Genomic DNA, 24535 nt, shown 5'->3' on the forward strand with positions numbered 1-24535 from the left:
GTTTTTTTCTAGGGGATGAGGTAAATATCAGACAATAAATCATCAAACGAAGCTCCATCTATTTTACAAGGCCGGCGGGAGGCTCACGCACGTATGCGTTGCATTGGCGCTTGTACTAGCTAGCCAGTCTGAGCTCTGTGTCTCTGCTAGAGCTCTGGGGGACAATTCGCTCAGTAAAGGCCTCAATGATGGTGATTTTCTGATTCAGACAGAGTTTACATGTCGGCATATTATTCAAAACTGCCAATAAAGTTTGATGATTTCTTCTTTGTCATGTATATTTAAGTTATAATATTAATGAGTTCATTCTCACCAAATTCAGACTTCCCCATAGAGAAATGCAATTTTTGTGGAGATCTGCGTTTTCAAAGAACTTCAGGAAAAGTTAGGGTATGTGGGCCTTTATTACATGGCCGAGTGCAGGTTATTGTACTGGAATAGATGGTGTAGAAATTAGATATTGAATGCATTTATATCCAAGTTCAACTCACAGTCACACCCACACAAACACACCCACATCCAAGATTCTAAGCATGAAAAAACTAACTTAAAAAATCATACAATATTAAACAATAAGTAATAATTCATTAATAAGTGAACAGGTATTCCTCAAAATACAAAAACGTAGCATTTGAAAAGAGCCCTCAAAATGCAAAAAGCAGCCCCTGAAAGGTAGAAATGGAGCCCTGAAATTTTACAAAAAAAATTGAAAATGGAGCCCCCGAAAAAATATAATTAATTTTTTCCCTGCAGCACCCAAAGGCTTAGTTCAGATTTAAGAACTGGGGTCGCCGAAAAATCACTAAAATGAAACAAGTGGAGCGCCTCTGGCAGCCTCACCTGCATTGCATGATTCAATATAGCAGCAGTGCTGACTCTGAAAACTACTATTAAATAATTATTCACAAAACACCACTCATATAATGATACAATACTACGTTCATTGACAATAATTGACATTTGACCTTGATCATGCGACCTTCTGACTTGTCAGTGATACTCGATTACCCCTATATCCACATTTTATAAACTATATCTATAAACTTTTAAGTTAGGACAGCAATCTAATAACTACCTCCAAAATAGCCGCATTCAATGACCTTAAATGACCTATGACTTAGGTCATGTCACCTGAAACTCAAATGAGATGTTCAGTGATACTTGAAATCTTATGTCCAAATTTCATGAATAAGATCCATAAACTTTTTAAAGTTATGATGGTAATTCAACAGATACCCCCAACATGGCCAGTTTGTTGACCTTTGACCTTGATCATGTGACCTGACACTTGCACAGGATGTTCAGTGATACTTGATTACTCTTATGTCCAAGTTTCATGAATCAGATCCATAAAATTTCAATGTTATGATGGTAATTCAACAGACCCCCAACTTGGCCAATGTTCATTGACCCTAAATGATCTTTGACCTTGGTCGTGTGACTGAAAACTAAGGCAGGATGTTCAGTAACACTTGATTAACCTTACGGCCAAGTTTCATGAACTAGGTCCATATACTTTCTAAGTCTAAGCTGCCGTCGGAAAAGCAGCGCCTATAGTCTCACCTGCGAAACAAAAACTGTATTTTGTTCAGAGTTCACGATCTTAGTTTCTCGCAAATTTATGATGGTATCTCCAAAATGCAATGAAAAAGTAAATTTTACATTATCAAAGTTAAGAACAGACCTTGTGCGTTCCAGCTGGCTTTGGGTCACTGAGCTAGCAGTGTAGAGCACGCAGCCTAACAAGTTCGCTTGGTAATTATTTCGGGGGCGACTTCCAGATTTCATGCTGCCCCCAAACATAATTTTGGGGTGATTTTGAGGGGCGACCTTAGGCATTTCAGGGGGAATTCGCCCGTCGCCCCGTGTATTTCTTTTACCTGGGGTAGGGTATGAGTGACGCATCTTTGGGACCTGATTCGCTTGCATACAGTTGCGGCAACAGGGGTAATTTGCACCACCCCCCCCAAAAAAAAAATGTACAAGTACAGTAAATGCTGCTATGGTGCCACCACTGTTCGCAAACTGAATGTGGTATAATAAATCTCAAACTATTGAAGAATACTAACCTCTAATCTGACCTTTTTGACCTCCTCTACTTTGTCTGGGTCACCTTCTTTCGTTTTATCTTTTTCTTTCTGCTCAATGCTGCTGACAATGCGCCATGAAGCACGTCTTGCTCCTATTACATTCTTGTAAGCTACTGACAGAAGGTTCCTTTCTTCTACTGATAAATCTTCATCACTTGAATTGGCCACCGTTTTCATATAGCTAACCATTTCTGCAAAAGAAAAAAAGATTTATATTGCTTTAACAGATAAATACAAGTAATACAGTGCATACCAAAAAGATTATTTATTTCAAACTATAAAGTGGAGCACCTCTGGCAGGCTCGCCTGCATCACACGATTCAATATAGAAGCAGTGCTGATTTTGAAAACTACTATAATTATTGACAAAAAAACACAATTCATATAATGCAAGCCTTGAAATAAGCAGCTGCAGACCAGGGGCAATTTTTCAAACAAAAAATTGCCCCTGGCTCATGGGCTTTCTACAGGAACCGGGGGCAATTTTCTGGAACCAGGAGCAATTAAAAAAAAAGAATATAACGGTGAACCACACTGCAAATTTGTTTATAGTAAGCGCAGCTCCTGCAATTTTTTAATTAGTACATGAATAGCATGCTAATAATAGGTTTATTCAAACATTTAAGAAATCAGATTTAAATGTAAGTGTGTTGTGACACCCTCACTCCAAATTCCCTTAACAACCACACACACATGGGCTTATTTATTTTTCATCTTTAATGAACCAGGAACAATGAACCCCCCCAAAAAATAGAAATAAATAAATAAATGAATAAAATAATAAATAAATAAAAATATTAAAAGAGAGAGATGGAGAAAGAGAGAATTCAGATCAAATAATAATAAATTTAGAAAAAAAAAATTAATAAAGTTTTTTTTTTTCATGGTTAGAATCACGGGTGTGGGTGAGTGTTTGTGTGTGATTGTGACTGTGAGGTGCATTTGGATTGCAAATAAATTATGTTAATGAAATGAAGAAATTAAATATCTAACTCTGTCTATTCAAATTCCAGCACATAGCCACAGGCTATGTACATCTATTGTAGGTTCATGTACCTTACATGTAAGTTTTTCACAAGTTATTTGAAATTGCAGATCTCCACAGTACATGTAAATGCCTTTCATTCTGGGAGAGTCTAAATTCAGTGAAAATGTATTCATTAATAACTTAAATATTCATCACAACGAAGAAATCATAAAGTTTTTTGACAGTTTTCAAAAATTAACATGAAATCTAAACTCTATCTGAAATGGAAAATCACCATCACTTAGGCCATTACTGATATAATTCTCACCCAGAGCTCTGGCAGAGAACATAAGCTCAAACTGGCTAGATAACAGCGTGCAAGCAGCACGGGGTCCTATTTCTTTGTTTTTTAGATGGAGCCTTGTTTAGTGATTTATTGTCTGATATTTACCCCTCTCCAAGAAAGAAATAAAAAAGCTATAATTCACAACTATAAGCTAAGTGATTTTGGATCATTAAGGCTCCGTTTTGACAAGCAAAGTCGACGACTGTGAGAAAAGACTCAAACATCGTATGTGCTGTGAACAGGGATTTATCTCCTGTGCAATTGGAATTACTATATCAGAGAATTGTGATATCCCAACTGGAAATGTGTGCATTAGATATTGCACATGGTGAAGTATGGAAAAACCGCTACCGGAAGCACGCGCGGACATGTATTACAGAAAAAAAAGACAGACGTAGCTCACTTTATATGGTACAGAAAAAAAGATACACTTTGCAATTTGAAACTGTGCTTATCGTAAATTGAAAATTACTTGATTTTGGCTTTAGAGATATTTAAATTACATGTATGATATTGCTTCACTGCTCATTCACGGCGGGCACAATTACCTGGAAAATATTTGTGCCCTGTCGTCAAAATTTTGATGATTTTGGGGCTTTATGGGCGCAACTATTGGCTTTAAGAGCGCGTATTTGCGCTCAGCGCCCGTTTATTTCAAGGCTTGATATAATGATTCAATACTATGTTCATTGACAATAAATGACATTTGACCTTGATCATGCGACCTAAGACTTGTCAGTGATTACCCCTACATGTATATCCACATTTAATGAACTAATAAACTTGGAAAGTGTATGGCAGCAATCTAATAATTACCTCCAAAATCGCCACAAAGTTCACTGACCTTAAAGGTAAAGTCCACCCCAGAAAAATGTTGAAGTAACAGATGAAAATAAAGCTAGCATAAACGCTGAAAATTTCATCTTAATTGGATGTAAAATAATGTTCAGTTATGACATTTTAAACTTTAGCTTATTTGGAACAAGATAGTGATATGCACAACTCAGTGACATGGAAATGAGACAGATGATTTCCCTCACTCACTATTTTTTTTATTGTTTTAATTATACAATATTTCATTTTTTTACAGATTTGACAATAAGGACCAACTTGGCTGTACCATACGGTATTAAACAGTGCTAATTCCAAATTTTCAGGGATAAATTGACAGTTGACAACAAGGAGAAAATTAGAATATTTCATATTTCATATAATAAAATTAAATACAAAAGAAATAGTGAGTGGATGACATCATCAGTCTCCTCATTTGCATACCAATCAAGATGGGCATATAACTGTTTTGTGAAATTAAGTGAAACTTTAAATGTCATAACTTTCTTATTTTACATCCGATTTTTATGAAATTTTCAGTCTTATGCTTGTTGGATTTTTCTCTTTTCATTCAAATAAACTTAGTGTTGGAGTGGACTTATCCTTTAAATGACCTTTGACTTTGGTCATGTGACCGGTCATATGACCTGGAACTCGTAGTAGATGTTCAGTGATACTTGATAACTCTTATGTCCAAGTTTTATGAAGTTTCATAAACGATCAAAGTTATGATGGTAATTCAACAAATACCTCCAATATGGCCAAAGTTTGTTGACCTTAAATGACCATTGCCCTTGGTCATGTGACCTGAAACTCGCACAGGATGTTCAGTGATACCTTTATGTCCCAAGTTTTATGAATCAGATCCATAAACTTTCGAAGTTTTGATGAAATTCCAAAAACTTAACCTTCTGACCTGAAACTCAGGCAGGATGTTCAGTAATACTTATTAACCTTATTAAAGTTTCATGAACTAGGTTCATCTACATGTACTTTCTAAGTTATGCTGCCATTTCAAAAACTTAATCTTCAGTTAAAATTTGATGTTGACGCTGTCACCGCTGTTGAAAAAGCGGCGCCTATAGTTTCAATCTGCTAGGCATGTGAGACAAGAACTACAATATGCAAATTATCTTTCAATACAATGTAAAGAATCTGAAAGATACAGAAAAATATATGACAGATGGTTACAGGAACAGGACTCAACAAGAGTGTCGCTAAGGCGAGCAAATAATACACCCGCCTGTAACATGGAAAATGCAGATATTGGTCGAGCAAGAAAAGTGGAGACTTCACCTTTGACCTTCTGACCTCAAAATCAATAGCATGCTGAGATCTATGCTAGTATCATACATGTACACACCAAATTATATGAGCCTACACTTGTAGGTTAAGTTTAACTGACTGAAGTTATTGCGTTTACAAGGACTGCAGAAGGGTAAGATGAAAATATGTCACTGTGACCTTGATCTTTGACCCTTTGACTTCAAATCATTAGGCTTGCCGGGATCTATGCTAGTATCATACACACCACATCATATGAGCTTATGTTAAAGGGGTGGTCCAAATTTCGTCAAAATCGGACAACACATCGCAAAGTTATTGAATTTTAAAGTTTAGTAACATTTGGAAAAACAGTTGTCATGAATATTCATTAGGTGGACTGATGATGTCACGTCTCCACTTGCTCTTTTGTATTTTATTATATGAAATTAGGTTTATTAATTTTTTTTCCTCCAAGAACTAGAAAAATTTGATTTAGAACTGATTTAGTACATTAGATATTTATTGCTGCAACTTATTTCATTATAAGGGAGACATATTATTTATACAAGTATGAAATAATGAAAAAAATATGATTTTATGTAATAACATAAGAAAACGGAAAGTGGAGATGTGACATCATCAGCTCGCCTAATGAATATTCATGACAACTGTTTTCACAAAATATTGCTAAAATTTAAACTTCAATAACTTTATTATTTGTTATCCGATTTTGATGAAATTTTCGGCTTTTTGCTCAGTGAATTCTACTCTGTGTATTAAGATATAAATATTTTCAGGTCAGCCTGGACCACCCCTTTAACCCTATCTAGGCCGGGGGGCCTCGGAGGCCCCCCCCCACAAATCGCGCGATATTTTCGCAGTGCGAAATTCTTTGACCGCGCCGCTCGCTGACTTTACTTTCAAGTCTTGCGCAACTTTTGAGACCAATTTTGCGTCACCCGGGTACGTGGTTCCGAAATTACGCAACATTGTGTAAGTGCATGTCAGACCGAAAATGGCTCAAAAACGCGATTTCGTGTACAAAGTCAATGCAAATTGTGTTTTCAACCAAAATTCATAAATGTATGATTATTTTTAGTTTTGCTAGTCTAAATGTATTCATTTTATGCTTTTTATGATCACAGAAGAGTCCCCAACAAATTTCATTGAAAAAACAATGACAAACAAAAGGTAAAAAAAAAACAAAGAAATACATAAGAAATTGAAAAAAACAATATAATACATAAGAAAATGATTCGATATCACAATTTTTTTCATGTACACTTGCTAAGGACACCACAAAGATTTTCTATACCAAAAATTAGTACATTTGGAGCTTTATTTAGGGAGTTACAGGAAAAAGTATGATTTCGCATACTAATTACGCATAAATTAGCATAATCACTTAATAGCGATTCGCATGAAATAAATTACTATACAATCTTGTAGATTATGTCCCAGGCAACCCGCGTGCCAATTTTCGGCGCGATCGCACGGTCGACGGCCGAGATCTTAGGGGGGGGGCTGGGAGGCCCTCCCCCCGGCCATACATGTAGGAACTCCCAAAATACCCCGGCCTAGATTAGTCTGCTGGGCAAACCCTTCACTCGAAATAAGGGTCTGATTGTGCAGCCTACTCATGCCTTGTGTACTGAAGGCTCTCTCGCTCAGGAACAGCAAGTATTGTATGTGCTAGTCTTTGCGTGGAGGCACACTTGTTGATCAATGTTCCAATGAGGGTCTGTGCCTGCAGACTAGACCTAGATAGGGTTAAGTCAAACTGAAGTTATAGTGTTTACAAGGAAAATTTAACAGACAGACGGACGAAAGGATACCAAGCGTGATACCATAATACATTCCATCAAGGATGGGCGTATAAAAAGTTCCATATTTTGCTCTTTATGTGATACCTCAATCAAAGAAACTGATCAATTAAGTTCTATTCTTTGATCATGCCTGAATTATAATAGCTTTACGATCTGAAGACATTTTGCATGCTTGTTGTCAGACTTAATCAACATTACAGTAAGTTATTTGTAGGTGATCAGCTATGCATGTTTGTTTGTATTAAACATAAAAATAAAATATACATGTGCAAATTTAACAAATTGTAAAAATCATATTAAATATGGGGATGGCCCATTTCATCAATATTTACAAGATAAAGTATTCAAATGTCATTGTAATTATATAAGATCATTTTATTTCCTTTTGTTGAATATGAAATAAAGCAACTGAACAATTGAAGCAATCGAATGAGTGTAGAGGGTGTCAACACTTAAAGGAGAAATGTACTGATTATGAATGTGGTCTTATTATATCAATGGAAAGGTGATTATGTGGGGATTTTCAGAGGGTCATTCAAAAATAACGAAAATAATACATAAGGTGAAAATCGCCGATTAAATAACGCTAAAATGCCTCTCAGAAATATGCCTCGCATCGGTCTCTGAATTGACTTGAATTTGATGACGTCACTGTCTGTACGAGAGGCGTGATTGGCTCTCCCACGTGAAGCTCCACTTGCATGCAAAACCTGTTGCGAGGGTACGTTTTCTCCACACTGTCTCTAAATACTTCGATCACGAAATGAAAGAAAACCCAGAATTTTATCTAGATTTGAATTTTCAAATTGATGATTTTGGAGATGAAGAGAATGATAATGAAAAGAACAAAGTGACGTAGTTGGAGGTAAATTGGGGGAATTACGCTGATGAGTCGGACAATTCAACTTGCAACACGATCATATGCCGATTCGCTACCAACTCATGCAGCAGCTACAAGTGCTAGCTACACCACGCGGGCCAAATTGAATTCATGAAAATGAATAACCACATCCAGACAGTGTCTATTACCTCTTTCAAAATAAGAAGGAAAACTAGATCTTAATTCGTCATGCGGACGAATTAGGTGGTCTGTCTTTATTCTTGCCATCATGATATGTTCATGCAGATCAATATGATATGATGACGACGGAATGTTCATTATGGATGGAATACTTGTGAAAGATGGGAGATGATAAAGCACTGTGAAAAGGGACTCTTTGATGTATGACAATACATGTGATATAGAAAAATTTAATTATAATCTGTTTTATCTTGGTAAATTTAAACTTTTATACCTTTTAATTATCATAAAGCATCATGTAAGAGGTGGTAAAAAGAAAAAAATTGGAAAAAAAAATCCTGTTTACCCCAGGACTCAAACCTGCGCCCCCGAGAAAGCAAGTCAAATGCGTTATCCATTGAGCCACGATATTCCCCATAGAGATTACACATAAGCAAATTTGAGAATTACAATTCCAATTTTGCAAGCGAAATACGGGCATGATCCCGGCATCTGATCAAAAAATGGAGGGCACACTCACGAAAGATTAGAATCTCAGCTACAACATACTAAAAGCTCAGGGAAAACTGACAAGAAAAAATGGAGATATGGCTCACGAAATAGAGGAATGTCGAATCTAGTTTTGAGAAAAAGTCATGTCCCATAGAGATTACACGCAAAATGAGGAAAAATGACATGCCTTTATTATTTGAAATTTTTCAGGATGATCCGTTTATTAAAATGAAAAATAAAGGCAATAACTCATGAAGAGTAAGACCTAAGCTACAACCTATCGAAAATTGGGCGAAAATTGACCAATATTCACGGAGTTAGAGCCTAATTTGCATAATTATTATATGACGTCATAACAAGGAAAACAGATATTTTGACTTCCGACGCCATTTTGATGACATCATGATCAAATTGAGGGACACTGGTGACATGAAATAAAATCTACAACTCATACTCTATCGATATATGAAAAAAAATGGGGGTCAACGGACTATTTAAAGAGCTACAGTGAATTTGCAATAGGCATGTTTTTGCACATATATGGCCTTCATGTATAGTGAGAGCTCGCGCGCACACGTGCTGCAAATTTTAACGGGTGTTAATTTTGTTATCAATGGTCGTAGAAGGTTGATCAAGGTATCAAATTGCTCAGAATTTCATTATCAATTCAATGATATTAAAAAAAACGGTGTTTCTGCGTTGCGTTAAGGCGTTACGCGCGCGTCATGACCTTTACATGACCTTTGATGACATTGACAGTTGACCTTTGACCTGAAGTTAATGTCATGTAAATATTGTTGATTTTTGATAATTGATAATGAAGATATGATCAAATGAAGAATTTTACAAAATGGCGCGTAGATGATGTCATCATGACCATATGACCTTGAAAAGCTTAGTATGCCGTCTCTATGATAGACTTTTATATATGACGAAAAAATCAGCAAAATTGATTCAGCCAATTCCAAGAAAAGTTGGCGACAAACATAGGTGCCAAGAATAAAGAAAGAAAGAAAGAAATAAAGAAAATTCTGACGAAAACAATAGGTGATCTGTCATAGACAGACCACCTAATAATGATATAACGTAAGGTGAATATAATCCGAACCTGAAGGCAAATCAACTCAACGAATAGCAGCAGACGATATCACCGACGATAAACTTCATGTGGCTGGGATAGATTGTCACTCGTTCTGTTAACTTTTATCTCATTAATTTGGCAAACTTAGGAAACTCGGGGAATTATTTATCTATATAAAAATATACTAAAATATCATATTATTTTTTGAATTACAATAAAACCTTTTTTGAAGGAAAACGTTGAGGTAAATTAAAATTAGATGTAAAAGATCATCCCCAACATGCGTAGCTTGTATGTCATGCATGGCAAACAAACCATCTCAAACACATGTACCGGTATTTCTTCCTTGCTCGCCTTGCTGATTGAGAGCTGTGCAACATGTGCATAGATCTACTCGTACTCTCTCAGCCAAGGCGAGCAAGCTATACGTCATGTGTTGTGATAGTTTGTTTACGATCACATAATTATGCATATCGTCTGCTGCTATTCGTTGAGTTGATTTGCCTTCAGGTTCGAATTATATTCACTTCTTTGTAAGTACAGTTATATCATTATTTTCCTTCTTATTTTGAAAGAGGTAACACTGTCTGGATGTGGTTATTCATTTTCATGAATTCAATTTGGCCCACGCGGTGTAGCTAGCACTTGTAGCAGCTGCACGAGTTGGTAGCGAATCGGCATATGATCGTGTTGCAAGTTGAATTGTCCGACTCATCATCATCGGCGTAATTCCCCCAATTTACCTCCAACTACGTCACTTTGTTGTTCACTTCATCATCATTCTCTTCATCTTCAAAATCATCAATTTGAAAATCCAAATCTAGATAATTTAAAATTCTGGGTTTTCTTTCATTTCGGGATCCAAGTATTCAGAGACAGTGTGGAGAAAAGGTACCCTCGCAACAGGTTTTGCATGCAAGTGGAGCTTCATGTGGGAGAGCCAATCACGCCTCTCGTACAGACAGTGACATCATAAAACATCCCCAATTTCACGGACATAATTTTGCGTGTTTGAAGCATTCAGAGAGAGAACTTTAAACTATCAATTAACTGAGTTTCATCGGTCTCCATGATAAATGATGTACACCATCGTGTTCTCCTTATTTTCTCCTTTAATTTGATATACGATTCTCCATTTTTACGATTTTCAATATATTTCTACTTTAACAGCATAAATGCGAAAAAACAGAACAGAATGACTGTAAGAAATTTATTTCATAACTACATGTACTCTTTGTTGACCAAGGTTAGTAAATTAAAAAAGGTATCAAGTGAAAATGATAGGGCTGTTATCGTTAAGAAAATTCTATCGATATCACGCTAAAAATATCTTACCGAAGAACATAAAAAATATGCTTTTTTTATCCATTACAGCGATGTCACATACTCGCATTGGTCAAAATTTTTATCTGCCACTGTGCAATCCACGTTCATCAGATGTAAATGATTACATAACATCTTTAACAAACATATGTAGCATAAACACATCCTCATCTTTCACGTTATTAGCATTATTTTGGGGTTGGATGAAGTTTTATCAATAATTTTTGGGCTTTCTGGACATCGTTATGAGCAGTCAACATCTTTCGCCTATACATTTTGATATCACTCTGTACATCTTTGAATGTAGAGGGCAGCAACACACGGCTGGTTGCCATCTTCTACACTTACGTTAGTTGGAACTTAGCCAAAATTGAGCTTTGCACTTGTGATGTTTTTGATTCGATCGAAATGGAGTGAAGGTCACGATGTTTAGAATGTCATGATTATAGCAAAGAGGGGGTGAGATCGTGTTTTGTGGCTAGTAAATATTCGTATTTTGTTGAGATTTTGGAGTAATTTCTGTTGCTCTTCTGTGCAGTTTGAGGTAAAATATGTTTTCCGTAATTTTCTGTTTGAAAAGCCACTTTCAAAAGGCTGTTACTGTGAATTCCTTGAAATCGAGGAAAATCAATGTGTCCTAACATGATAGCGGGTATTAACGACGAGAGAAATGTTATCGATATCGCTAAGTGACAAAAAAACACAAGAGATTAAGGGAACCATATATTCATCAAACCTCCGATCGAAGGCAATATACATGTTCAGTTGGTTTATCAGTCATTAGTTTTATCATTTAATACTGAATAACAATAAAGAATTCCAGTCTTCAGGTACAAAATCATTAATATTTGATAAAGTTGATTGTTCATTGATTGGCACTCTGTATGCATGTGATTAGTGCTGTAGCAAAACCGAACCGAACACAATTTCTTGGTTTGGTATAAAAATTCCAGGCACATTAATTTTTCCAAGGATTGTGTATTACCGTAATACTTTAGGAATGACTCTTATAAAATTAGGTAAAAAATAATTATTTTCAATGGTTAGTGATTATGCACAATAAGAATTCCACACGAAATATTTTTTAATTGTACTATGAAAGCTTTGACAACCTCATCTTTGATCAGTTTCAAAACTTTTATAAACATGATTTCTTTCACTGACATTGCTAGTGTTAATGCCTGTAACCAGCCATGCACTGACTGATCCATTTCTTGCAATTTTCTTTACTGATATTGCTATTGTTTAAAGCATTTAACCACCCATGCATGACTGTTCACATGAAAATGTCATGTCATACTGGAAGAGGAATAGTGTCTGATCATGTTGACATACAATAATTTGCCTTTAATCAAATATCTATATGGAATATCTTAACATTTATAAGTGTCCAAGAACTTTTTTTGCTGAGTGTATAAACTAGATCTAGATCCATACAAAAATCTGGGGTAACTTTACAATCCAATGTCATAATCGATTATGAGAGCATGGATACACACTGTAGTGTTAGAACGAGGTACCATACTTCAGTTCATGACATTGGATTCAGAGTACCTATAGAATCCAATGTCATAATCGATTATGAGAGCATGGATACTAACTGTAGTGTTAGAACGAGGCACCATACTTCAGTTCATGACATTGGATTCAGAGTACCTTTAGAATCCAATGTCATAATCGATTATGAGAGCATGGATACTAACTGTAGTGTCAGAACAAGGCATCACACTCAACACAACATTCTTTTTACACATCGCCATCTCGCAACCAATTTTATCCAATATCTATCTTATAGTTATACCCTTTGAACTAATGGTCCTACCTGCCTATTAAAAAACACAACGCATCTATTTCAAACCAATGGACCAACGCATATATATTTCTGACCAACTGACCTCACTAATATTTGTTACCAACGACCAATGCTATCTATCTTCGAAGTCCATGCTATGATCAACAAACCTACACTTCCATTTCTGACCAACAAACCAACGGACCCCACTTATATCGTCACCAACGAACAACGCTATTTATCTTCTACATGATTCTATGCTATGACCAACGGACCTAGGGCCAGGCCTACAATAATTTCTGACCAATGAACCAACGGACCTCACTTATATTAATCACCAACCAACAATGCACTATCTTTTAGGTCCATGCTATGACCCAGGTACATACCTTGAACATACCTTGAAGCACCACACTTCCACCTTCACGTACATGTAGATATTAGTGTGGCAGGGTTTAGGGGGCTTGGTAACCCATTAATAACTAAAAGGACAAGTCTACCCGAACAAAAACTTGATTTGAAAAAAAGAGAAAATTCAACAAGCATAACACTGAAAATTTCATCAAAATTGGATATAAAATAAGAAAGTTATGGCATTTTAAAGTTTCGCTTCATTTCACAAAACAGTTATATGCACATCTCGGTCGGTATGCAAATGAGGAACTGATGACATCACTCACTCACTATTTCTTTTGTATTTTGTTATATGAAATATGAAATATTTTGATTTTTTTCGTCATTGTCATGTGAAATGAAGTTTCATTCCTCCCTGAACACGTGGTATTCCATTATTTTAACATTTTGTGCTTCGGGCAAAGAGGTGCTAATCTTCAAATTTGTAAAAATTGATATATTGTATAATTCAAACAATAAAAAACAAAAGAAATACTGAGTGAGTGACATCATCGACTCTCTCTTTTGGATGTAACTGGCTCGGTCATATAACTATTTTGTTAAAAATAAGCGAAAATTTGAAATGTTATAACTTTCTTATTTTACAATTGATTTTGATGAAATTTTCAGCATTGTGCTTTTCTGATTTTTCTCTATTGATTCAAATCAACATTTTTCTGAGGTGGACTTGACCTTTAATTTTGATAGTCTCTGTTTAAAGTTGAGGAGTGTGGACAATTTGATGGCTTCTTCAGGGAGTTTATTCCATCCAGCTATCAATAACTCATATGCTAAAAAAATGTAACCAACAGACAAGTATATACTTCTATTTCTGACCAACGAACCAACAGACCTCACTTATACTGTAAGTATTTGTCACCAACGCATCTATGCATGCCTTAAAAATAATGATGCATGCCGATCCAGGTGCGCATGCGTAACTTTATAATCAAATCTTCTCATCGAAGGTCGTTGGCCCTGCCAACATATTTTCTCTTTTTCAAACCCAAAGATTTTTGTTATCAATTCATGACATTGGATCTTAAGGTAAGCCTTGGATTCTAAAGCTAAGCCACAATTTTTACCTTTTCATTCCTCTTTTTCTCTTGTGAAATGATTCTTAATCTTATTCCTATGGACACCAAGCCTACAAGTACAGGCGCCGGTCAGAAAATTGGGATCCTCCCAATTTACCAGGGACTGTCTCAGTTTTCAAAGATTTCTCCACAAAGGAAATCTAGGAAAGTTCATTCACCCGTCTAGTGTCGACACCAATCAAGTGCGGGCTAGTCTATATCAACATACCGGATTACATAACAAGATTTGAAGACGGCAAGCTGTGAGAAATAGATGGTAAACTGGGGGAATTGAGGTCACTGGATCTATTTTTAGCACTCTCAATCCCTGTAATTAATGTCTATGTCCCACACTGGTAAGTGGGGAAAAAAAATTGTCCCCATAAACAAGGACACTTTCAATTTATCAAGACATGATTTGTCTTGATTTATGAGGAGTCCTTGTTTTCTGGGACAATCCCAATTTTTGTACCGGTGCCCCTACTGCCTACTCTTCCGCATGTAACGCAATAATCTTAATGCGCGGAAGGTGGTCGGTTTCAAAAGAGGTGGTCGATATGTGGTGAGTTCACTAACGTACTGTATGAATAGACCTTAGCATGCTCAGACAGAGTCTAGTCTTAAAGGACAAGTCCACCCCAACAAAAACTTGATTTGAATAAAAAGAGAAAAATTCAACAAGCATAACACTAAAAATTTCATCAAAATCGGATGTAAAATAAGAAAGTTATGACATTTTAAAGTTTCGCTTATTTTCAACAAAATAGTTATATGAACGAGCCAGTTACATCCAAATGAGAGAGTTGATGACATCACTCACTCACTATTTCTTTTGTATTTTATTATATGAAATATTTTTATTTTCTTGTCATTGTCATGTGAAATGAAGTTTCATTCCTCCCTGAACACGTGGAATTCCATTATTTTTAACATTTTGTGCTTCAGGCAATGAGGTCCTAATCATCAAATTCGTTAAAATTGAAACATTGTATAATTCAAACAATAAAAAACAAAAGACATAGTGAGTGACGTCATCGACTCTCTCATTTGGATGTAACTGGCTCGTTCATATAACTATTTTGTTGAAAATAAGCGAAACTTTGAAATGTCATAACTTTCTTATTTTACATTTGATTTTGATGAAATTTTCAGCATTGTGCTTGTCTGATTTTTCTCTATTGATTTAAATCAACATTTTTCTGAGGTGGACTTGACCTTTAAGTTAGATCTCTCACTAGAGACAGTCTATTGTTAGATGGTAGTTGTCGATAACACTAACAATAGTGCAGTGGCCTAGGTCACGTAGGTAGGCCTACTTCTACTAACCTCATACCAAGAACTGCATTTGGGCGTACATGAACATGTAGTTTGGCAGTGCTGCAAAGCCACTTCTGGCATCCACAACACATGACTTCTGTTAGTAGGTATGTTGCAAAAGCACCCTCTACGTGCATTCTGAATGAGGCATTGAGTGTGCTGCCTATAATCTCAGGGCAACTGTGGGGGCATTGCTTTGTATTGTGTTTGCATGTGCAAGGAAAGGTTATTCCAAATGACATCATTGTTTTTATGTAGTTGAATGTATATGGCAGCTGTCTAGACTTGAAAAAAAATCTCACTCGGTGATCTTGCAACTCTGTGTGCTACTGGAACTTTGGCCTTGCTTTCAAACTCTTGCTATTTATATTTACAGGTATCATCCCACTCTAAAAGGTACATGTAGTCATTCCGATAGAACAACAGTTCAACTACATTGTGGTGAAATTTGAAAGAAATCTGACGCTAAATGTGTTTTTATGTCCCTGTTTCGGCGATGTCTGTAATTTTTGGGAGTGTTGTTGGGCACTTCCATATGCCAATGTATGTGCATCATTGTTTTCTATTATTACACATTGGTCCCAATTAAGGTCACTTTGTTTTAAGGAATACCATATGATAGTGTGACCTTAATTTGCACGTTACCTAATTTTGCGCATGGTCTAATATCTCAATTTCTCATCAATATCTTGAAAAACTGATATCACCTTCAGAAAGACCAACTTCAAATTTATACTCAGTATGGTAATTATCTTGATGGAAAGGTCTCAATTTGTGAAAATATTGGCAAAACATCAGCAAATTTTGTTACATTTTGCATCCGCTCCAAGAAAATCCGATCTTCTCGACAAGCATCAAGAAATCGCCAGTTTGCAAGCAGAGTTCTCCAACTAAGTAAAATATGGTACCAACCAATTTTATGGCTTTTAACCTCCATCTGATATAATTATCTGACCTTTGTCTGCTTGATTCCTTTTCTAAATCCTTGAAATTAAGGTCACACTTTTTTACGACACTTTTTCAGCCGAGCGCGCACTAGTCGATCGCCATGGAATTTTGAGATCGCGATACCAGCGAAACCCTTGACCTACTTTATAATTCCGTCCAGCGAAATTGACTTTGGAATTTTGCCTTCCGTTTGGTATTAATGGTTTTGACTAATTTTGTGTGAGTTGTGAGAAATTTTTGATTGGAAATCAACTTCATAATTTTTAAAATGTGCGCAAATTATGGTCACCCCATCATACATATTGAAGAGGCGATTTGTGTGATCTTAAAACTAGGCTACCATAATTTTCTTGTTACAGGGACTATTGAAATGAATGAGGTATTAAAGGTCTTGATGAGCTCTAAATGATGCTATGATATGAAGCAAACACCTCATTTCTTTCTTTTTTTTTTGCAACATACTAGGCCCTGCTGTTACTTTAACATTAGACCCAACCACTAGCACCACAGGCATAGCGGTCTATCTCTTATTCTCTACACTCTAGCCTAGGCCAATGGCTTTTTTTTGTGCACGGCGGCATGTAAATTGTAATGAACCCTGGGCCTGGCTTGAGTGATGTCGATCTATATAATGTTAGACCTAGATGATAGATCTACCTGTCCTTGCCCTGGCCTTACGTTAGCCCTCCTAAAGTCGTATGAAAGTTGTAGATCAATAGGACTAAGGGCCAAATCGTGGTTTTGGGAACCACTCGTAGATTTGTGTACGCGCACTTGTGACTTGTGACTTGTGTACAAAGTGAATGGAGGTGGAAATAGGGAACCGTGCGTGTGACTGAATAAAGCGCTGCTGTATGAAGTGAACGGTGGTTCCCTATATCACGATAATGCCGGACTAAGATCATGAAGATCTAACGTTAACCTAACAATAGTTAGACTAGATCTAACAACGTTAAGATTTTTATCTTATTCATTGTGATCCAACTGCTCATGTCTCATGAATGTGGTAGGCCTACCATAGTCCGGCGTAGATCTGTTACAATTACATTACCATGTATATTCGCGAGGTGCTTTTCATATCGGCTCTTCTTTCACCCCGAGTTTTGACCGAGGGGTGGTAGAAGTAAGTTCTAGAAGGGTCGTAATGAAAAGCACCGAGGCGATAGAGAGATGATATCCACCGTTTCACACAAATGATCACTGCATCGATCGAACACAAGTACGGGTACTGGGCGGATGTATTACGAGTTGACGATGAATACTTACCATCATATCTTTCGGCTTGCTCGGCGAGCTTAGCCATATATACATTTTCATCTCGTGTACTTGAACTTGCCGCACCTTTATTTTCCATGGCAGATCTATAAAATTTGAAGTTGATTTCACTGGATTGAAAATCTAATATTATTGTTGTCGTCAGTCACAAAATCCCTCTCGAGATGTCTTTGGTTTTCGTGCAAAACGTACGGACGTACTTACGTACACGTACGGATTGGTGATCGATTATATAGTTCCGGTAAAGAGACCGTATCAGTGGTCAACTTGTAATATGGTGGTTGCGTCGCGTCGTGTAGGCCGCTGACATACGCTAGATCGATAATAACCCTCGCACTCAGATGCTGAAATAAAAAAAGACTTATTGGAATGCATATATTGTTGGAAATTTAAATAAAATTCAAGCCCAGAAGGAAAACCAGTTAGACCAATAATTTATTTTACTGACTTGTTTTAGCTGGGCCAGTTGATTCCTAACTGGACCAGTAAAAATAAAGTGAAGATTTGTTCTATCTATAGATGCGTTGTTATTATCATTATTGTCGATATTGTTGCTATATATAGTATTATTATAATCATTATCATTTGATATTATTACTTTTTTTTTTTTTCATTGTAATTATCGTTAAGGGTTAAGAGAAAAAACACAATACATTCCCCTGATAAATCAACTGGTCTAATCATTGGCGGCGGAAGCCAAAAAATTTAGGGAGTGTCCACCTGAAATTTTGGGATGGACACAGGACACTACATATATTTAACATAATAACAGCAGAAAATAAATTTATTATTAATTTTTTTCATCACAATTCCCCGATCACAACGAACCAAACCGATATGATAGATTGATCCAGAGCACGTACCACTTCAACCAGTATAGGAAATACCAGTTACACCAGTTGAGTTGGGTACCTGTTCACCGCAGTGAGACCACTGAGACCAGTAACAAATTCTAGTAATCAAGACCTGTTTCATAATTCCAATTAAAAATTAACTGGATTGAATTTATTGAAGTCCACACCAAACTTTGATTTGAATAAAAAGAGAAAAATCCAACAAGCATAACACTTGCACATCATGATTGGTATGCAAATGAGGAGACTGATGACGTCATCCACTCACTATTCCTTATGTATGTTATTATACATGTTTGAAATAGGCCTATTGAATATTCGTATTTTCTCCTCATTGCCAAGTGAAATAACGATTATTTCCTCCCTGAACATGTGGAATTATTAGCATTGTTTAATACTATTTGATTCAGTCAAGTTGGTCATTACTGTCAAATCTGTAAACAAATGAAATATTGTATAATTCAAACAGTAAAAACAAAAGAAATAGTAAGGGACATCATCGACTGTGTCATTTGCATGTCACTGAGTTGTGCATAGTGCATAGGAGCGCCTTGAGCATATGTGCGCAATATGAATACCCTATATATTGTTATTATTAGTGAAACTTACAAATGTTATAACTTTTTCATTTTACGTCCGATTTTGATGAATTTTTTTAGCACCACGCTAGTTTGATATTTATCTATTTATTCAAATCAACATTTTCCTTGGGTGGACTTTACCTTTAACTGGTCCAGTATAATGGACCATTATGACCAGTAAACCGATGTTCCAATTTCCAAAGTTACCAGTTGAAATTCTACTGGACGAACTGGTCTAGTTGAACTGGTTCTTTCTTCTGGGAGGAGTTTCATATTCTACATTGTTACGTATCATATACATTATCAAAGCAATTGGTTTAATTTGTTTTATCAATGAACAGAATCCACATTGTTATAGGCGGATCCATGCAGGGGCGGTGCAAAAAAAGGGGGATCAAAAGGGAAAAGGAGGGAAAGGGGATGATTTTTTAATGTAAAAATTGTTTCGTTTCGTGGTGTGGTCTCAATATCAAAATTTTCCAGCTAGCGCTGCGCGCTCGCATTTTTGATTTGTAAATGACTTATTCTTCATGTAGGCTTATTATATAAAATTATCAAAATATCCCTTTTCAGGTCTGATTGTCAAAACTTATGAGCTAGATCGAGGCGCGCTCACAATAAATTTTAACTTCTTACAGATCAAATAGTCTGAAAAGGCGAACAGCTATTATAGGAAAGACGAAATACTAGTAGCTCAAGAGGGTATTAGAACCACGGATTGGACCACGAAGAGCTTAGACCAAATGCACAATAAATAAAGCATAGGGGAAGGCGGGGTAAGTTGAGCATAGGGGAAAGTTGAGCCACCAGCCCCATGCCAATGTTTTCCACTTTGAAACAAAAAGTATTTTTTTAGATGGAAAAGTATGAATTTCAGCCAAAAAAGTAAACAAGAGTGTGAAATAGATAAGTACTTTATTCACACACACGTCTTTAAATATAGTAAAGACATGATAAAAACATTGTTAGTCCAGGGATGGATCTTCATTCTTGTCATAGTCTTTTATATGATAAATGCATAATAAATGTGTGGCTACAAAATTATCGCACTAAGTTCGGACTGGGTTAAATTGAGCCAAACAGCATGGGGCAAATTGATCCATGGTATTTCTTATGGTAAGTATCTTAAAAAACAAACCATAAAAATCGATTGAAATGCAGGTTGAAAGGAGCAAATTTACATGACTGCTCTTTTCCTTTTAAAGGATGTTAGTATTTATAGAGAATTAGCAAGTGAAAAGACTTTAAAAAAAAATTGACACGCTGGTTCTCCCCCCATACATTTTGTACGTAGTTTTTGTGGCTCTACTTACCCCAGACGGTGGCACAACTTACCCCATATATGGGGCAAGTTGAGCCATTTGACATCGTTTTTTTCAAAGGTCACGATGACTTTCAGTGTGGGGGTAGAAAGTTATATGTAGGTGAAAAACATTTCCCAAGAATCAAAGTTTAAAGGCAAGGTACTTATTTCTACAATAGCACTAGTAATATCAATTCTAACATGCAAAATGTAAAAAGTGTCACAACTTACCCCGCCTTCCCTAAAGGTCTTGTCAATTAAATGTGATGTTCTTCAACGAGAGATTCATTATGACGTTGGTCTCTCGTTAAAGAACGTCACAAACTAACCTCTCTTTTTTTTCCTCATTCAGAATTTTCGATGTCATATTCAGGTATAGAGCATGATGAAAACCCCCACTTTCTATAGGCCTATCTGGTGAGAACGATCGGTCCACGGGGGGCTGAGATATGACTTCATGAATTCATAATTAGCCCATTGAATTCAATGTATCATATTGCTCTGCATGGTTCACAGAACCAGGCTAATACTATAATACGTTGACTCCAATGGGGCTAATTATGTAATAATGATATCTTGGGGGCCCTCGGACCGATCCCAACCATCTTTGGGTTGTGGGAGGGGGTCGTCATGCTCTACCGAAATATGGTACTAAAAAACGCAGTAATTAAAAAAATATTGAAAATTGATGACGTCACACTTCGGTACTCTATAACCTATTTTGGGGGCAATGATTGTTGGAATTATGCAGCGCAGAAGGAGAAGAATAAAGATGTCGTCAGTGTACTGCACATTTTGGTAACTAACCAAAAATGTACACAGACCTCAATCTCATCTTTACTTTCTTGAACTGGTTTCCCTTATACCATTTTAGGAAACCAGTACAGTCCTCTACCATCTCCTGAACTGGTTCCCATAATATCACGTAAAGTGGTGGTGGTGGGAACGTTTTCACCTGAGTCATTCCAATGTTTCGCGCGAAATTTTGAAACCGGAACATCATTATATGGAGAGTTTTCGCTCCCCGATGTTCGGAGGGTTCAAGATCAGAGAAAATGTATTGTCAATTGCCCTTCATGACAAAGAACAACCAAGAAGTTTGTGTCAAAAATTAGTGATTCAATTACAGCAGCGGTTTCGTCCTGGACTATGGATAAAAGACATATTTGCAATTTGTCATCAGCTCCGAAAGTTGAGACGGTACTGCTGCATGTTGCTCTACACGGTTCACCATCCTCCCAGCTATTCTTTGTCAATTTGAGTAGCGCACCGAGAAAGTCTGGTCTACGATCCGATTTGGGAACAATTAGCATTTTGCTTATTTCTGAAAATGTGAATTAAATTTTTTTTGTTTGAGGGTCAAACTAGCTTTAAGAAGATAACAATTTTTGATAATATCGCAAGCCTTTATTTTGTAGAAAAGTCAATTTATCTTCAAATCGGAGACAATCATACGATTGCTATTATCATCATGACGAGCGAGATATCAAATTCGCTATTATTCTAGTATAGCATCGTCACAGATTGCAACATATTACGATGAAAATAATAGAACCTTACACAGCAAGCTGTTCCGCGCAGTGGCGTAACGATATAGGGGCACGGGGACAGTACCCGCCCCCCCCCCATCGGCTTGCAAAAATTAAAATAAAAAAAAACGTAGGAAAAGGAAGAGAAAGAGGGAGAAAGAAAGAGAGACATGATGGGAAAAGAAAAACGGGGATGACATATGTGTTCATCGCTCCTCAGTGGCGCTTATCTTCAAGAGGAATAAATGGCGCTTAAGGCAGACATTTTACTGAATACCTCTAAAAAAATTATGAACAAGATGATGGATCCGCAATATGATTTTATTGACCCAAATATCGAACACTCTTCGATCTAAAGTGGGAAATTTTAAGGCTTGTTCTTAGGAGCTTATACTAAGGCCATACGTAATTTACGAAACAAAATGATGTGAGCGCGAAGGGGGCAAGGTCCTAAGCAAATAATGTTACATAAAGTTATGGGAAAATATGTATTATGTAATAATAATATAATTTCTTCTCCCCCATTATTTTCTATTTCTTTCTTCCTGATCCCTTTTCTCCTTTTCCCCATTTTTTGCCAGCCGATGGGGGGGTGCCCCTCCCCGTAGTTAGGCAAAGGTGCCTTAAATGCATGTTGAATGATCATTCATAATCACATGAAAAAGGGCAATTGAAAATCATTTTTTAATGTGTTCATGAAAAAAATATCCATGAATATGTCGTCATACCACTTTTTGAAAAGAATACAATTGTGGAGGTGGATATTTCATGAAGCTATTCGTAGGTTAAGAGCGAACCTTTCTTACGTTCTAAACACAAAGATTTTATGCGATCTGAAACTTTTTGAATTTCGACCCATAAACTGGACATTCTGAACACTTTTTGTAACCATGAATATGATGGATATCTTTATAAAATAATTGATGCGAGTGTGAAGCGCAAGCTGAACATTTTTGATAATTCTGACCTAAAATTGAACTTTCCGAGAATTTTTCTATTCATGAATAGGATGGGCATCTAACTCTGCATTTGATACGAGTGCAAGCACCAAACTCGGGTGTGAAACATGATTTTGGCGCCCCCGGTCAAACGTCAAATTGGCACCCAAAAGGTCGAATGTGAATTTGGCGCCCCTCCCTAGGTTGCATATGAATTTGGCGCCTTTCCTAGATTGAACATGAATTTGGCGCCCCTCCCTAGGTTGCATGTGAATTTGGCGCCCTCCCTAGATTGAACATTGAAGGGTCGTGTGGTCCAGTGGTTAGAGCATTGGACTCATAATCGCAAGGTTGTGAGTTCGAATCCCAACTCTGCCATTGTCTCCACTTTGATAAAAAGGCCCAAGAGTGATATCTGTCGTCTATTACGTCAGCCACTATGACTGATTAACCTAGACGTAAAATGTTTCCAAGGTAATTGGTTATATACCAGCTTGGCGTTTACCAGCAAAAAATGCTGTCCTGCCGAGTTCCTACGGGAGTTACCACAAACAGAAACAGAAACAGAAACATGAATTTGGCGCCCCAGGACAAACATCAAATTGGCACCCAAAAGATCGAATGTGAATTTGGCGCCTCGGGACATACACCATTGCCTATGTCGAACATCAATTCGGCGCCCCCCGCCTTGTCGAACATCAATTCATCTCCCCTAAGTATAACATCAATTCGGCGCCCCCAATATAAAACTCCGATTCGGCGCCCCTAGGTCAAACATTAATCTGCCCCCTGCCCCTCTAGGTCGAACATAAATTCGGCGCCCGCTTTATCAATCTCCAATTCGGCACCCCTAGGTTGAAGTTCGATTCGGCGCCCCTACGCCAAACTTCACTTCGGCGCCCCCTATGTCGAACATCAATTCGGCGCCCCCTATATCGAACATCAGTTCGGCGCCCCTAGTTCGAACGTCAATTCGGCGCCTCCCTAGGTTGAAGATCAATTCGGCGCCCCTAAGGCGAACTTCAATTCGCCGCCCCCTATATGTCGAACATCAATTCGCCCCCCTATGTAAAACATAAATTCAACGCCCCCCTATGCCGAACATCAATTCGACGCCCCTAAGTCAAACATGAATTCGGCGCCCCTAGGTAAAACATAAATTCGGCGCCCCTCGTTCGAACATTAATTCGGCGCCTCCCTAGGTTGAAGATCAATTCGGCGCCCCCTATGTCGAACATCAATTTGGAGCCCTTAAGTCGAACATAAATTAAGCGCCCCCCAAGTTC

General features: G+C 37.0%; 1 protein-coding gene across 2 annotated transcripts in view; it reads right to left on the reverse strand.

The window, feature by feature from the left end:
• The window catches only part of LOC121409239 (14-3-3 family protein artA-like), a 39711-nt gene that overhangs the window by 12113 nt on the left and 3063 nt on the right, over nt 1–24535 (reverse strand). Inside the window, exons 1-2 of one of the 2 annotated variants that reach the window (XM_041601109.1) lie at nt 18036–18260; nt 2070–2281 (exon numbers count right to left, since the gene is read on the reverse strand). In XM_041601109.1, coding sequence (XP_041457043.1) covers nt 2070–2281; nt 18036–18123 — 300 coding nt within the window. In that variant the 5' untranslated portion in view covers nt 18124–18260. Of the gene's footprint in view, nt 1–2069; nt 2282–18035; nt 18261–24535 lie in introns of those variants that run through there. The other variant, XM_041601108.1, reaches the window with a different exon arrangement.

This window comes from Lytechinus variegatus, chromosome 2 (assembly GCF_018143015.1).
Source record: "Lytechinus variegatus isolate NC3 chromosome 2, Lvar_3.0, whole genome shotgun sequence".
NCBI classification, from domain to species: domain Eukaryota; kingdom Metazoa; phylum Echinodermata; class Echinoidea; order Temnopleuroida; family Toxopneustidae; genus Lytechinus; species Lytechinus variegatus.